The sequence below is a fragment of the Caenorhabditis elegans genome, chromosome I, assembly GCF_000002985.6.
Source record: "Caenorhabditis elegans chromosome I".
Classification (NCBI taxonomy): domain Eukaryota; kingdom Metazoa; phylum Nematoda; class Chromadorea; order Rhabditida; family Rhabditidae; genus Caenorhabditis; species Caenorhabditis elegans.
Window position 1 is genome coordinate 6628530 of NC_003279.8, and position 14987 is coordinate 6643516.

General features: G+C 32.5%; 3 protein-coding genes and 1 non-coding gene across 7 annotated transcripts; 1 reads left to right on the forward strand and 3 right to left on the reverse strand.

The window, feature by feature from the left end:
* Window positions 1-1039: 1039 nt before the first annotated feature.
* Window positions 1040-8900, reverse strand: mctp-1 (C2 domain-containing protein; the record flags this gene model as incomplete). Of its 4 annotated transcripts, none has more annotated exons than NM_001395337.1 (14): window positions 1040-1421; window positions 1581-1892; window positions 2000-2164; window positions 2216-2341; window positions 2384-2657; window positions 2706-2847; window positions 3143-3387; window positions 3503-3752; window positions 4096-4262; window positions 4308-4530; window positions 4653-4776; window positions 5594-5627; window positions 5684-5789; window positions 8681-8900. In NM_001395337.1, 14 exons carry the CDS (start codon window positions 8898-8900, stop codon window positions 1377-1379), a joined length of 2433 nt encoding a protein of 810 aa, NP_001382288.1. In that variant the 3' UTR covers window positions 1040-1376. The 4 variants fall into 4 exon arrangements, with proteins under 4 accessions (NP_001382288.1, NP_001382287.1, NP_001382264.1 ...); NM_001395338.1 differs by lacking the exon at window positions 8681-8900 and adding an exon at window positions 5885-5986 and having other exon boundaries at window positions 1210-1421; NM_001395339.1 differs by lacking the exons at window positions 5594-5627; window positions 5684-5789; window positions 8681-8900 and adding an exon at window positions 4861-5064 and having other exon boundaries at window positions 1188-1421.
* Window positions 3922-4065, forward strand: D2092.14. The gene has a single exon (NR_131387.1). It is a non-coding gene; the product is annotated as an Unclassified non-coding RNA D2092.14 (non-coding RNA).
* Window positions 8901-12121: 3221 nt separating the features above from the next.
* Window positions 12122-14107, reverse strand: try-7 (Peptidase S1 domain-containing protein). The gene is made up of 8 exons (NM_059509.6): window positions 13974-14107; window positions 13688-13907; window positions 13136-13365; window positions 12972-13031; window positions 12787-12926; window positions 12657-12726; window positions 12441-12588; window positions 12122-12322 (listed from the first exon to the last, which is right to left on the reverse strand). The coding sequence occupies exons 1-8, from the start codon at window positions 14086-14088 to the stop codon at window positions 12163-12165; spliced, it is 1143 nt and encodes a 380-aa protein (NP_491910.2). The 5' UTR covers window positions 14089-14107; the 3' UTR covers window positions 12122-12162.
* Window positions 14108-14191: 84 nt separating this feature from the next.
* Window positions 14192-14980, reverse strand: ZC581.10 (uncharacterized protein). Its single transcript, NM_001263345.3, has 3 exons — window positions 14942-14980; window positions 14780-14894; window positions 14192-14543 (listed from the first exon to the last, which is right to left on the reverse strand). The coding sequence occupies exons 2-3, from the start codon at window positions 14884-14886 to the stop codon at window positions 14228-14230; spliced, it is 423 nt and encodes a 140-aa protein (NP_001250274.1). The 5' UTR covers window positions 14887-14894; window positions 14942-14980; the 3' UTR covers window positions 14192-14227.
* Between the last annotated feature and the right edge of the window lie 7 nt (window positions 14981-14987).

The following is a 14987-nucleotide window of genomic DNA, read 5'->3' on the forward strand; positions in this document are numbered from 1 at the left end:
TACCAATGAATCTTTTAATATTGAAAGTAATGTACATTTGCTCAAAAATAGTGTCTTCTCTAATTGTTTTTGTGTGCCCACATAATTCACTAAAAACTATTTTGATGTAGCCTTTCGACAGAGACATTTTGAATAACAATGACAGGAAATGAGATATACGAATAGTAATGAAAATAACAAAACTTCAATCTCTTAATATATTCTAAAGACCCAAGAGACAAAATCAGGTGGACACAGAACTTCTAATTATGACTGAAATGACGTAAAATGAAAGGCGCTTTTTACTAACTGGGTACTAATTTGGCGATGAAGAATGAGAATATATATATCCCTGCCCTTCCGAGGTGTATTTCTACTTGAGCAGTGAATTCTAATTATTGAGCTCAAAAATTCAACGCCCCTTTCAAAAGTGCATCGAAGTGTAATCGCAATGTCTGGACGAAGAAAAAAAATTTAAAAAAAATTTGCCAAAACTTTGACTGGGAATTTTGAAAATCTAAAATTTTTTGGAGTTTTTCGTTATGATATTTGATCGTTTTGGAAAATTATAAGTGTGTTAAGACACAATTCCCACTGGCGCTATTCCACCTTCAGATTTTAGCAACTTTTGAAAATACAATAGCAACTGTTGCTAAAGTTGGTTAAAAGTTGCGGGACATTAAAGTTAGCTGATAATGAGAAGTTGCAACGAATTTTCGAGATAGTAAATAATTTTTATTTTCCAGAAAATCATGATCGAGTAGAATTATAAATAATTTTCATGTTGTAAAATCGGATTGTGCGTTGGGTGAATTTAACGAATAAGTGAACTTTCTCTTCTCCGGGCGAACTATCTGGAATAAAACGAGGATTGATAAAAATTCCAGCAAAAATCAATTGTTTCTACTTACTGCTGCATAAATGTGACAGCAAATGATAGTAACAAAAAGAGTTGATGCATAAGTGAAGAAAATATATCGACACGCTATATCCACGGAATTCTCAGATGTTTCGAACAATGCTGTTAGGTTAACACTCATCTGAAATTACTAGATTGTTTTTTATTAGTGTTGAAATTTCATTTTCAAATGTAAAAGTGATGCTGGCTGATACAAAATGAATCAAGATCCATGTAAACTTACAACGAATGCTGGAAAAATGGTAAACAGTGACAATTGCAACGAAATCATTACGATGAAATTGAGAAAATAATATTGAGAAATGATAAAATAATAACCAAACATTTATTTATCAAGAAGTTAATTGGAATATTAAAGGCAGAACGTGTAAATACAGAAAAAGGGTCACATTTGAATGCAATGGGGGGAATTTATTGTCTAGAAGTATCACCATGTAGTTAAGCATTTTACTGAAATTTTTGAGTTAAGAAGAAATAATCACAGATTTATTGGTTTATTGACTCGTCCATTTGATTGCTCTTGCTGAAAAAATATTATTTAAAAAAAAAGTTCAGGCATTTTTAATTTTGTTCGAACTCAAAAGAAACCGCAACTACAAAACCTATAATTGTGTTTCGGTTAAAAATTCCCTCAATTGATTTCAGTTTCAAAAACTATCATAATTTGAATAAATAAACTCACGCGTTCGGTCCTAGACGGTACCCTTGAAAGAAAATCTAGTAGTTCATTATTATCCACGAAATTCGGATTTCTCAATTTTTTGGAGAATTTGTTTGTGCCCCACACTAAAATGATCCATCGAAGGGGCACAAAATACAGAAGAACAAATGCAAGTGATAGGACAATAACTGCAAGAGTTGATAACCAGATATCAGTGAAATTGAATGTATTTTTGATTTTTTGGAGGAGTTGAGTAGCAAAATGAAGATATGATTGAACGGAAAGTAAGATCTCCTGAACTGAACTAATTGCATCACGGATTCCTGTTCCTGTCTGAAAATTAGTCTGAATCAATCAAAATAATATAATTTGGATTTCTGTTTTAGAAATCTTCAGATGCCAATATCTTATTGTTATTATTTTCAAAAGTTCAGTCTAACCTTTTCATCTTCTTCTTCACTTTTTTGCCCCTTGAGAGAATGTCTGCTTGGTGAATCAGATATGTCTCCAGACGTCTTGGACAATATGAAGTTGTATCCAAATAAAGCTAAAATCATCAGCGGAATGAAGTAGATTTGGAAGTAGTAGACAAACAGCATGAAGATCTGAAAACTAATTAAATGTGAGTTGATGTAAGATTTTGAACTGAAACTGACCACATAGGCTGTCAAGGACTTTGGCTTAGAATGCCATGAAAGAAGATATTCCATTTGATTTTTGTAGCTGGCAAGAACATTCACAACTTCTTTTAACTCTCCAAAATATGTTTTGAACAAAGAAGCCTGAAAAGCTTAATAAACAATTTCTATTGTAGAATTTCAAACCTTAAACTTCTGTTCCTGACTCATGTACTTAATTTCTTTTGGTTTAAATGTTCTAATTGCAGCTCGAATGGGATTCCAGATTACATCCATTTCAAGAAGTACCTCTCCTTTCACTCGTTTTCTCAATTTCTCATCTTTCAATCCGTACCATCGTTTCTGACAGTTTCTTATTGATTTTAATGGAATTTGAACACGTCCCAAAAATTCGAATCGATTGTTGGGATCTTCATCGTAAATGGTCACTTGTAGGCATGTATGGATATCTTTGACAGCGCTGAAATTTCATTAAAAAAATAGTTTTCCATGCACCCATGAAACTCACAATGTATAAATTTTATTCCAACTCGGGCTCAGAGTTTTGTAAATTGTATTCGTCTGAACTCTTGTATTCACCAACTCCAAAACAGCGAATGGGTCACTTTTGCCTCCGAAATCTTTAGCGACCAAATCTTCTGCTCCGAAAACTGAAAATTATATCATTCCCGTCTTCACTTGGTTCAGTGATACTATAGTTTCACGAATCGAGTAGTCAATTAGAAACAGTTCATAACTGACCCAAACAGTTGAACAGTGATGCATATAGGAAGCAGAACGGTTCGATTTTAACAAAAATATTAATTTTACAATTATCACGAGTTCGGCAAAACGAATAGTCAATCGTCGAGTACTTGCCGATTTTTTTTCGCGCAGCTCTGATAGAAAGTGTTTTAAAAAACTTGACAAAGTACTGTGAAGATATATTATTTAAGATAAACTTACGCTTAACGGTCAATGTACCAACATCCGCCAAATCAGAAAATGAATTTGTGACATCGTATTTCTGAATCCTTGTATTCCTAATATCATTGTAATTGAATTCATCCGTCTCAATAGTTTCACCCGCTCCATGCGAGCCTGATACAGTAATCAGAAGAAGAACTTGAGCATCATCTGGAGCATTTTCAAGATGATACCAGTGCTGGACGGTTTCGTCGTGGGAGAAGGAGGAAAGATCGATTGAGAGTCTAAAAAAACAACATGTGGGCATTGACTTAAAGCAATATAGTACTATTAAAACAAATATTGCTACAAAATATGAAAATCTGGGAATATATTTTTAATTAATATTTCTAAGCGTACCTTCCAATGATTGCATTTGTATTCCTATCAATACATGCCATTTGTAACATTTGATCTGCCGAATCGAAAACGTGTAAATCAAATTGTTCTACCCATTTTGGTTCGATTCCCGTGCAAACTTTTGTTTTATACTTTTCTTGACCTAGTTTGAATTTACAAAATGCATCTGGAATCCTTTCATCAATTCGAATCCCTTTCCCTTCGACAAGCACTATATTTACAATCTTGTCCCATTCTTGAGTGTTGTTCGCTGTAAAATTATAAAGGATTATATAAGTTTTCTTCGTATAATTAAAAACCAATTACATACAGTCGTCTTCATCAGTATCCTCAGTTGACATTATCACTAAATGATTTTTGTAAAAACTAAAAAAGTGTTGTAGTTTGGATGTGTTTCGTTTGTTTACAATTAAAACTTAAAAAAAAAACGAAGGACACGTTAATTAAGTGTTTTTTGACGTATTTCTCCAACTGGTTTGGGTTTCATTAGGCATACTGGAAGGGCGTGATAAGGGCGTGTAAAGAGGCGCCCCGTAACGCCCTCACCAGATGAATGTCTAGTTTTAGGAATTGACAAATTGCCAATCACTCACGTCTTTGCTCTTTCTTCTTCTCTGACGTGCTCAAAATCCCTTTTGTAGCTTTTTGATGAAACTGCTGAACTTCTAATTGAGTCATAGGAGTGATTGTAACACACACTGAAACTCTTCCAGTTGGTTGATTAACTTCATCAGTTAATTCGACGTGAAATTCAGTTGGTCTGGAAATATATTTTCAGTAAGTGAGAGAATATTTTGGAACGTACGTGCACCACTTCACTTGTGACATGTCAACTTCTGCTGCTCCCATAAAATCATCTGTACAAAATCGATCAAAATCGAACACTTCAAGACGTATTGGACATGTGACGTCATCGACAATCATTTGGAACTCTTCATCCCAAGATGGATTCAAGTTTTTGAAAATTGTTCCAGATTTATAAACGATGTTGTCCTTGTATCGAAACTTTACATATGGGTCGGAACTTCCTGTAATAAAAAATAAAATCATTTTTAAAGAGAGTTTAATTAAAAGTAGCCAAGTTCTTACTGAAACCACAGTATTGAGAAAATGTATCATCAGAATTATTAATAAAAGTAAAAAAGAAAACCTGAAGCATCTTTCACTGGTAAATCTTCTCCATTCTTAAGACGAACTTCCATCAAAAGAGTAACCACATCCAGTTCTGCCGTTTCTGCACATTTTTGGGTCTCGTCAGATTCTTCTTCATCGTTCTGTAAAAACATAAAACTTTCAAATTCAAATGCTGTAAAATTTTTTTTTTCAAAATAAGCCAATATGATTTTCCTCCAACTAACCACAAGTGTAGATGATAAACTTCGATATTTTAATTTAGTTGGTGATGATGAACTAGTTGAATTAATTCTTCGAACAATACTTTTTAGGTTCAAATTCACCATATTTGCGTCAACCGTTTTGAAAATGAATTTTGGAATCGGGAAGATGATAGAAAACCGAAAAAGGCGATCGGGGGAAAGCAAAACGTTATTGCCTTTCTCGTGGCTGCACACACTAAACCGCCATCGTTTTATTTCCGAAAAATGATCGAACAAAATATTACGAGAACATAGAGGATTCAGAGAAAGAGTATATGAAGGATCACAGGAAATGGGGTTGGAAAAATTGAAAATTCTAACAAATTCTCAAATATTTCAATTTTATTTAAAGTTTGGTTGATGGTTCCATGGGATGCAACAAAAGAATCACGTTTGCTCTAATCTCACATTCAAATAGTATAAATCTATTTTATCAACTATGGGTAATCATCAAATAGTACACATAGTTGCATCAAATATTTTTGAAAGCAAATTTACAAAAAAATTAAGAAATTGACTGCCGGAATACTAATAAAAGCTGCAATTCGTTAGTTTTCAAAATAAAGAACGGTTTGAAAATAACCGACAATCTAAATTTCGATAAAATCCGGAATGCTTTTTATCCAGAATTTTCAAAATTCGATAGTTTGCCAAAATATCCTATGCCCGTGCACCCTGTGAACTTGTCAACTATCAAAATAAAATAAATACTCACATTATTTTCCAAAGAGTATTGTGGTTTTAGCGACCTGAAAAACGTTAAATTCGTTTAAAAAACTTTTCTTTTGAAAGTGTAAAAGCTCACTTTGTAAATGTAAAAGTATCAAATATTCTTCTAAACCGGAATCCTGGAGATTTTCGTGGAGACGGATGATTATGATTTTGATGGTTTTTCTCGGATGTAGAGGTCCCTGGAATAAAACGAGTTTGAAAAATTAATATCGATAATAATTTTTAAAGACTAAAAATTTTTTTTAAACTGAAATTGACAGATTTTTGTACAAACTTCTGATTCGATACGAGAGAAAAGTGGGCTCTCGTCGAATTTTTCGCCGTTTCCTTCGACGAAATACCACAAATATGCGAGCGAGTGTGGAAATTCGCATTTTCTGAAATAGAAATAATCAACTGATATTCAGTTAAAATTAGTGAAAGCAGAGTTTCAATTACTCAGAAAAGGTTCCATATCCACTATATATATATATAATATGGGTTGACTCTAGTACACTTTCGTACGGTATGTAGTAATTTTCTATTTGCATTTTCCCCAGTGTGCCATTCTAAACATTTTTGGAAGGAAAAAAAGTTTTGAACGTTCTAAATAAAGGCATTCTTAAATTGGGATTATTCAAATTTACATTTAAAATTACGGGAGGGAGTAAGAATTGAAAATAAGCTCCTAATTTTTATCCATTTCTCTCTACATTTTTTAGACTTTTAACTAATATTCTCTTTTAAAAATTGACTTAAAGGTCAGTGGTGGCTCAGTCTAGAGCACATATAGAAATCCATTTAAAATAGTCCAAAATGACCGAATATCATGAAAAACAAATCTCAAGTTTAGATTTCTTATAATTTTCAATCAAAGTTTTGGTAAATTGCCAAATTTCCAAAAACTGTGGATTTTTAGTAGTTTTGAGCATTTCTACAGGTTTTCATCAATTTTCTTATTGTCAAAACTCTAATATAAAGACAAAAGCTTTCAGTTGTTTAATTTTTTCTTTCAATCGGAAAACGTGGGAAAATTTTATGAATAATTGGAAACTAAACTCAAGAAATCCTAAAATATTCAATATCAAACGGTTTCTTAAAAACTGTAACTAAAGTGACAGAGACAAACACGAAAAATAGAAAATGGAGAGTCAAAATATGGGGTTGTTGAAAAAATGTTTGGGGAAAATGGAAGGGGAAGGATGTGATTGTTTTCTCTGCATCTTTCCATCTAGAATTGATGCTCTGACCATTCACCAAAACATTAAAAATAACATTTTCAAGACATTCCGTCACATAAAGTTGATAAAAATGGAGGGATGTGACGAAGAATGTGTAACATCTTCTTGTTATGGAGTAGAGCATACTAATTTGCTTTTAGATTTCAGACGCAGATGGTCAGAGGATGTGGGGGGTAATTTTAAGGAAATGCTGAAGATGTGCTTCAGTGGTTTTTGAGTTCTTTTAGACTATCATTATGTTGATGATTCAAAAATAACCATCTTATTTTTCAGATTAATAGCATAATTGTATTTTATTATTTATTCATATATCTTGTTTTAGGTTTTTTATTTGCAAAAAAACTGTGCAAGAACTTACTCAAAATCATTACCAGAAAATTCTTGAAAATATTAAATGTGATTTATTGTAAACCTGATCTATAAAAAACTCTGAAATGGATTTTAAAAGTAAAGTAGCATCGATATCAATTGGGAAGTTGTTAAAAACTACTCTTATGATGCCAAAATTAACAAATTGGAGTGTACAACATTTTGGAAATTGCATTACTTTAATTATTATAGTTTTTAAGGTCAATTAATAAAATTATCGAAAAATGGGTTAATTCTTAGCTGAAAAAAGAGAAAGCCATCGCAAAGAAGGTGTCATTTTATGGAAATTTCCAGAATTAACATTCTTTATTTCCAAAACAAGGCCCGTTTTGATGTTCTATTCAACTGTCAGATACACAAGAATTTTTGGAATTTCCAGGCTTTCCATGGAATTACTTGAATATATCTTTGAGTAATTTTTGTCATAAAATATTCCACATTTGGAAAACTAATTGAAAGATTATAAGTGCACAAAATCCCCACTAGAATCACTCCTTCTTAAACTTGGTTCAAAACTAATTATTTAGAAGTTTTTATACTTCGAATTAAAAAAAAATATTTTTTGAGAACTTGGTTGGCCATTTTATGAAGAAAATGGTCAATCTTGAAGATAAAAGTCAATTTGAGATTAAAAGTGAACACGTTGTATTACAGAGGTGTGCGGCGAGTTGCCAAATAGGGATGGTGATGGGTCGCAACAGATCGACCTGCCTATTTCACAACAGCTTCATTAGCAATCCAATCATAATTTTGAAAATGAAAATTATATTAGCATGACCTCCTGACTCAAATTTTCTTTCGAGGCCGACATTGTATTCATTGAGGTCGCTACAAATGTAGCTCACAGTTGGGTAAGGTCGGCCTGTTGCAACCTATCGCCGCCCCTACTGCCGAATCAGCAGACAACACGGTTATTGGCGACCGGAAAAAGATTTCTTGAAGTAATTGAGAGAGATGTTTATTGCTTTTTATTGCCTACTGAACGCTAATATCACACTCCTGGGAAGATATTTGAATTTTTGTTTTTTATGTATGACTGTTTACAATGGTTGAACACAAAGGTATAACCGCATACAGTAGAGTGTAATAAACTTGTAAAAACAAAACTTGAATGCTTTTTAAAGAAAAGTTGGAAGACAATAGTTTGTGTGTTTTCATACTATATGCTTTACTTTTAAAAATATATACATTTCTATTCAATTAGTAACACATGTTGTTGAAAAGCTTCTCTTTCAAATATCGTTTTTTTAAACTGTAATTACCAGTTTTCCTGGAAAATTGAATTCGATACGATAATTGTTTTTCTTGAAAAATTATGCAATTTTTGAAACCCTGAAAGGATCAAAATCTCCTAGCAGTTTCACACACTTTAAAAATGTTCAGAAAATATATCAAATTCAGCCGAACATCACTAATGTGCCCTACTTGTAGTTTGAAATTTTAAAGTCTCGCAAAACCTGAATCCAAAATCCTAGACTTACCAACTGCTGCAGATTTTCTTCGCCTTCTTGTTAATGGGGAACACCCAATTAAGGAACTTTCCACATTGTCATCATCTTCTTCATTCTCGTGATCTTCCTCATTCTTTCCTCCTTTCATCATTATTCTCTCGTCTTCATTTTCTCCTTTTTCAACTATCTGCACAAGTTGCTCCTTCTTCTTTTTCTTTTTTCGACGACGAATCAACTGCAAACACGGCATGTTTGTTGTGTGTTCGTCTTCTCACTTGAAGGAGAAGCGTCTCCTTGTTTGTGGGTCCGAATTGAGTAAAAATGGAAGAGAGATGGAAGAGAAGAAATAGAAAAGAATATGACAAGAGAGAGAGATGAAAAGTGAAAAAGCACGAAACAAAAAAAACAATTGGATTGCCATAAGTGGATGCTCTTTTTCCATCTTATTATAGATTCAAGAATTTTAGATTTGTGGATCAATTTTAATTCTCATCGATTTTTTGAAATCATCGAAATGTATTTTCAAATATTTTTCGCAATAAAACTACGGTCTATCTCTTGCGCAAAAACTAATAGAGACTGCACATAGTTTTAAAAAATTATTATCGAAATTTTACAAAACCTTGGACAAAAAACAATAAAAATATGCAGACAATCCTCACCTAAGTTGAAATTCAACTCTGAAAATTATATTTCTTCAATTGAAATGTACTTAATAAGTGTGAGTCAACTCAGAATTCAAGAATTATTATTAACAATATTTCTTCAGTATTGACAAAAGCAAAAATAAGAAATAGAGGTGATGATTGATGAGGCTAAGTAAGGGCAAAAAGAAAAATATATTCTTGGCACATCCACCCTTAAGAAAATTTCATTAATTTTCTAGATGCTCAAAAAGGAGAATAAAAAGAGCAGTTTCACGTTTGGACAAGCATACAAGGAAGAATATTTGGAAGGGAGACACAAAAACAACAAAAACTTCCCAAAAAACTGCACAAAAATATATATGTTTTTTGTATGTATCTACTCCTTTTCCGGTCGTTTTTGTGAACATAGTTTATGGATTGCAATTTGTTAAAAAGGTTTTATTCAAAACTTTGTTTTTTTCTCAAATTTCTGTCTGAAAAAAAAATGGAGCATAAATAAAAATAGACGATGCAAACATTCAGGGCGGAAGAACTCCGTACATCACTCTATAAATGTCGATTTTCTGTTTTTCGGACGCTCTTTCCCTTTTTTTCGTTTTTTTTCTCCAAGGAATTACATTATACTACAAATCCCCTTTATTCACGTGTTTGTAAAATATTATGCACTTTCGGGATTTGTTCTACTATTTTTACTTAAGCTGATATTTTGAACTATAGTTGTTTTAAAAATTTATGTTTAACATTTTCAGCTCATCATAATTTTTTTTGGAACTTTTTAATTACCTAACCTCAAAACTTCATTAAAAATGATTAAAAAATGCAATAAAAAACTTGAAAAGCATTCAAAAATTTATAAAAGAATCGAGACAAAGTGCAGGTGGAAAATGCATTCCCAATGCGTTTCGTTCGCCATATCTCCTAAAAAAAATTTGGCGTTTTGCCATTTTCGTCAAAAAATGGGGAAAAGGGGGAAGTGAGGAAAAGCAGGGGTGCAAGGAAAATTGACAGACAGAAGGACAAAAAATGATAGGAAGAAAATTCGAAAGTTTGTAGGCTTCTCATCCATCAAAAAACCGAAAATGAGAAGGAAAGAACAAAGTCTCTGGAGACGATGTCAAGAAATAAGCATGAAAAAAAAGAGGGAAGAGTGTAATTAGCTATAGAAATAAGAAAAAGAACAAGAAAGGCAAAAAAACGGAGGAAAAATGAGAAGGAAATGGGAAAAAAGGAATGAAAAGAGCAAGGGCATGGGAAACAAAGTAATCGTTACTTGAGAAACTGAAATTCAATGGGAACATTTTTCTTAATATTTGGAAGATCTTGATTTTTTTCATTTAAAAATAGAGATTTAAAAAAATAAACTAAAGCTGGAAAAAAGTAACAAATGATAGCATAAATATATTTTTTTCAGAAAAGCTAAAAACAATTTTGCAATATTATGTAATTAAATCCTGTATCTAATAAATTATAATGTTGGCTTTGACTTTCAAACTATTCATGTAAATTTTATGATAACTTTTGGGGGTGAAATAATTTAGAATAAAATAAACTGGCGGAGTAAACTGAAAATACTCCTCACCTAAATTCTACAGCGCACTCGACAAAATTATAAAAAAATTATCTCGATTCTCAAAATAAGAAGTTTCCAAAACTGCCAACCAAGAAAAATTAAACAAACATCGATTTTAGAGTAGAATTGATGACCAAAAGTTTTCAGATGACATCATAATAGATACGGTTTTCAGCTATTTTATAGTTTTAATACTCAAAAAATGTGTTTCATAAAACTTTTCTCAAAATGTAGTGTGAAAACCAAAATATGAAAAAGTAAGAAAAGCTTACAGATAGTCATCAACTGATAACACTTTTAGTGATAAAAAAGTGCTTCAATAAAATTCAGAAAATTCTTTAATCTCTTGCACTTTAACATCCATAACATATATGCTCAAAAATGTTTGGATACTAATAAAATCAGATAAAGTCTAAACAAATATGGCTGAAGCATGAGAATGTATGCCTTGTGACTCCATGAAAGCGTTTTTCCAGATTTTATTATATTACGCTATGCTCAAACAGATGTGGAGGCTGAAAAAAAACCAACCGGATGTAAGAAAAAGAAGGAAATAGAGAAATAGATGTAGGAAGAAAATATGGGAAAATAGTAAGGAAGAAAAAAGGTTTAATGAATAAGATTATGAGATGAGTGATGGATGGAGAAAAAGAAAAAGGAAAAGAAGAAATAAATAAAAATAAGTTAGAAAAAAACAAAAAGAAATGAGAAAAAGAGAATAATTAGCCGTGTAGATGAAGGGAAATAGAAGAGAACGTCTATAAGAAATATTTGAATTTTTTCGGATTCAACTAACACTAACAAAAGCAGCGGCATGTTTTCTACCGGCTCTTCTGGGAAAATTTCTTGCAAAGGTTCAATACAAAACAACTAATACAAATAATTCTAATACAAAAAATAAAGAGTCCCCCTGAAATCCTAAAACTGTAAGTCATTTGAGTAGTTGAACAAATGTAGGATCACATCACAAACGCCAGAATATGATGCAGGCAGCAATACACGATGTCAGTTGTAAAAAGGCAGAATTTGCAATTCAGGAAGCTTAGCAACGAATCTTTTAAAAACATATGTTATCAGCTACTATAAAATTCGAATTTACATATTAAAAAACCAGATGGAGTGTGCTTTCTAATAACTACATTATAACAAATTCTGAACAACTTCCAAAATCAGTAGCTGATAGTGAGCAACTTTAACTGTGTTTTTCTAATCAATAAAAAAAGCTGATAAATATTTTTTAAATCTCAACAAATATAATCCGATCTTCGAAAAATTCATTGTGACCGAAACAAAAACTACAAAAAGTTGATAATTGCAGAGAAAATGACAGGAATTATTATCAAATTCAAAAATTTCCCCATGACTCCATTTGGTTTATCCTTCCCACCTTTTGACCCGGGTTTCAAGTCTCGAGCGTTTGCTTCCCGTGGAGCTTCGGTTGTACGAACCGGTTTTCTGAAAAATTAGTGATCAGAGCTACTACAGGTTTTTAAAATTTTGGTTCAAAAGTTCCAAAATCAATAAAAAATTTCGGATTCTTGAGATTCAGTGGAACATTTAAAAATGAACGTACTGTGTTCTAATATATCCTTTATGATATTTATTATAAGAATCAGCTTTATCACAAATGCCAGTGTACTTGCAAATTTGATTTTTGTAGAATCCAACAGAAGAGTACAGTTCCATTGTTTCGTTACCACCTCGTCGTTTTTGACAGCTAGCTGAAAAATAATTCACTGCAGATCTCATGATGTACTTCCAATTGAGAACTATTTAAAAATAAACTGACTTTGTGACAGGACTCCTATAATTGTCTTTTTTCCTTTAACATCAGCTATTGCACCACCACCACTGTCACCCTTCAAAGAAATATTAAGTGACGCTTGTGTTTTATTTAAAATCAGTATTTTCAAACTTACAACACATGCCACTGTTTTATCAGTTATATCTCTTGCTTGGAAAAAGTAAATTTCCATCGGATGTGAACGAAAAACCTCGATTTTCTCATATCTCAATTGACCTGTATTATCGACACCGTTTTGATTAATATCAGAAGGTGCTGAAAAGTACATTTCAAATTTAGGAGATATCAATTGAAACATACGATTTAATCCGAATCCAAAGTATTCCAATGAAAGTTTATCATTGGGTTGAGTCTCGTCATCTGTAATTTTTAGATTTTCGTCAAAGAAATTCCACATAAATAAACAAATATAAAGAAATTCCACATGATGGCAAACAAAGAGGCGGAGTCAGAACATAACTTACCTGCAACGCAGACTGATTGGACATTACTTGAGAAAGTCAACTCTTCGTATAAATGAACAATTGCAAAGTCGTCAGTATAATATTGTGGTGGAATTTTTTTTGTCCGATTTGCTGTTCGTTTGGTACATGCATGAACAAGAGTTATCTTCTCTGGATATCTTGATATTCCTTTTTTGTTTGAGAGAAATTCCACTCTTTTGAGGAATTCTTGATTCGTTATTACATAGTCACTGCAAGAAAAGTCTCGTGGTATGGTTCAAAATTTTAAAAATTTTTAGAGACGTAGGAAATAATCTTGACCATTTGCCTCAACTTCTTAACCAACCTCAGCAACTTTAGAAATTTCAATCGCAAAAGTTTCAAGAGTTTGGTACAGTCGGTTAAAGTTGTTATGACCTTTAAAAATTTTCAGAGAAAAATTACCGATAGTTTGTTAAACGTGGTTTAAAAATAACTAAAATTGAATGAGATGTTGAGGCAAATTACCGAGATGTAACTATGAAGTTTGGTCTAATAAAAGGAAAACAAAACATATAACAACTAAAAACTTACTCATCCTTGCAATTACTTCTATCAAATGTATCCTCAATAAGATTCCATGAACCATCTCGGTTTTGCCCGGCGAAACAGTGAGTGGCAATGAGAATATGACGTGGGGAGACAATGGTTCCTGTGCAAGTTGTGGCAGATTGCTCGTCTTTACTATAAAGATACGTGAACACAGACCAAGGTGCTTCCGATTGTGATGCATCACGTCCATTATACACTTTTGCTGAAAAGGGAATCCTGAGCCAGTAAAGAATCATCTCAAGTATCTTAAGGAAGAAAGGAAACTCACACTGCAATGGTTTTCCACATGACTTTAGACGTTGCTCGTTTTCTTGAAGAGTCAAAAGATCACAATTGACAAGTTGAACAGTCAAAACAATAAGAATAACTGAACACCAACGCATTATTGATGCGATTGAAAACAGGAACTAATCGGCTAATTTGCTGATTCTAAGTTAATATTCCTGAGTTCACGTGATTATGAATTGTATAAACTAAAAAAGTTAGAATGAAACCCTTTATTTTCTCGAAAGAATAAGAATACTAATTGACTCCTGGTCCAAAATCTTCATATCCATCATCCATTTTTGCAGGTGCTTTATCTTCTTTAATCACAACTCCAAGAGCACTTTCTGCTTCCTTGTATTCTTTCCCATCATCTTGAGTCCGATCCAACTTCTTTTCAGCCAATTCTTTCTTTTGGTTTTCAGGTTTCTCCTCTTTTTTCTTCTCAATCTCCACTGGTGGTACTTCTTTTTGCACTGTTGGACTTGCGGGAATTGCTGATGATTTCGGAACAGATTTTGAAACCGATCTTGCTGTACCCTTGTTTGGATTACTGCTCGATTTCTTACGCAAACTGAAATTTAAAAATTGTTCAGATTTAGAAAACTTGCCTTTAGAATTACACAAGTGAACATTATTTAAAGCAACGACGAAAGAGCTTCACAAACATTTTTCTTTTTTTCATAATTTATCCGTTCTGGACGAAATTTTCATTTTCATTCACATCTTCGGCAAATTTCACCTCGACAAACGGCAAATTTGCGACACACCCCTGATCTGAAGCATGATTCTTCTAGAAACTCAACAAACCTTGGAGCACTGCTAGCTTTGTTACTTGGTTTGCTTCTCCGTTTTGTCGTCGTCATCGCCTTGCTTCGCGAATTTGCTGTACCCTTTTTCGCAGTTTTTTTGTCCATTCTTTTGTCTTAAAAATTGTACGTACTCGACGTGTTTCAGTAAAAAAAAACTTACTTTACTACTAGACAACAGGACGATCAAACGAAGAACAATTGAAAAA

Coding starts and splice junctions, on each gene's coding strand:
- try-7 (NM_059509.6), bottom strand. CDS start 14,088: ATGCGTTGGTGTTCAGTTATTCTTATTGTTTTGACTGTTCAACTTGTC. Junction 13,908..13,973: donor ATGTGGAAAACCATTGCAGT/GTGAGTTTCCTT, acceptor TTCCCTTTTCAG/CAAAAGTGTATAATGGACGT. Junction 12,323..12,440: donor AAAGGATATATTAGAACACA/GTACGTTCATTT, acceptor CTAATTTTTCAG/AAAACCGGTTCGTACAACCG.
- ZC581.10 (NM_001263345.3), bottom strand. CDS start 14,886: ATGGACAAAAAAACTGCGAAAAAGGGTACAGCAAATTCGCGAAGCAAG. Junction 14,544..14,779: donor AAAGCTAGCAGTGCTCCAAG/GTTTGTTGAGTT, acceptor TTTAAATTTCAG/TTTGCGTAAGAAATCGAGCA.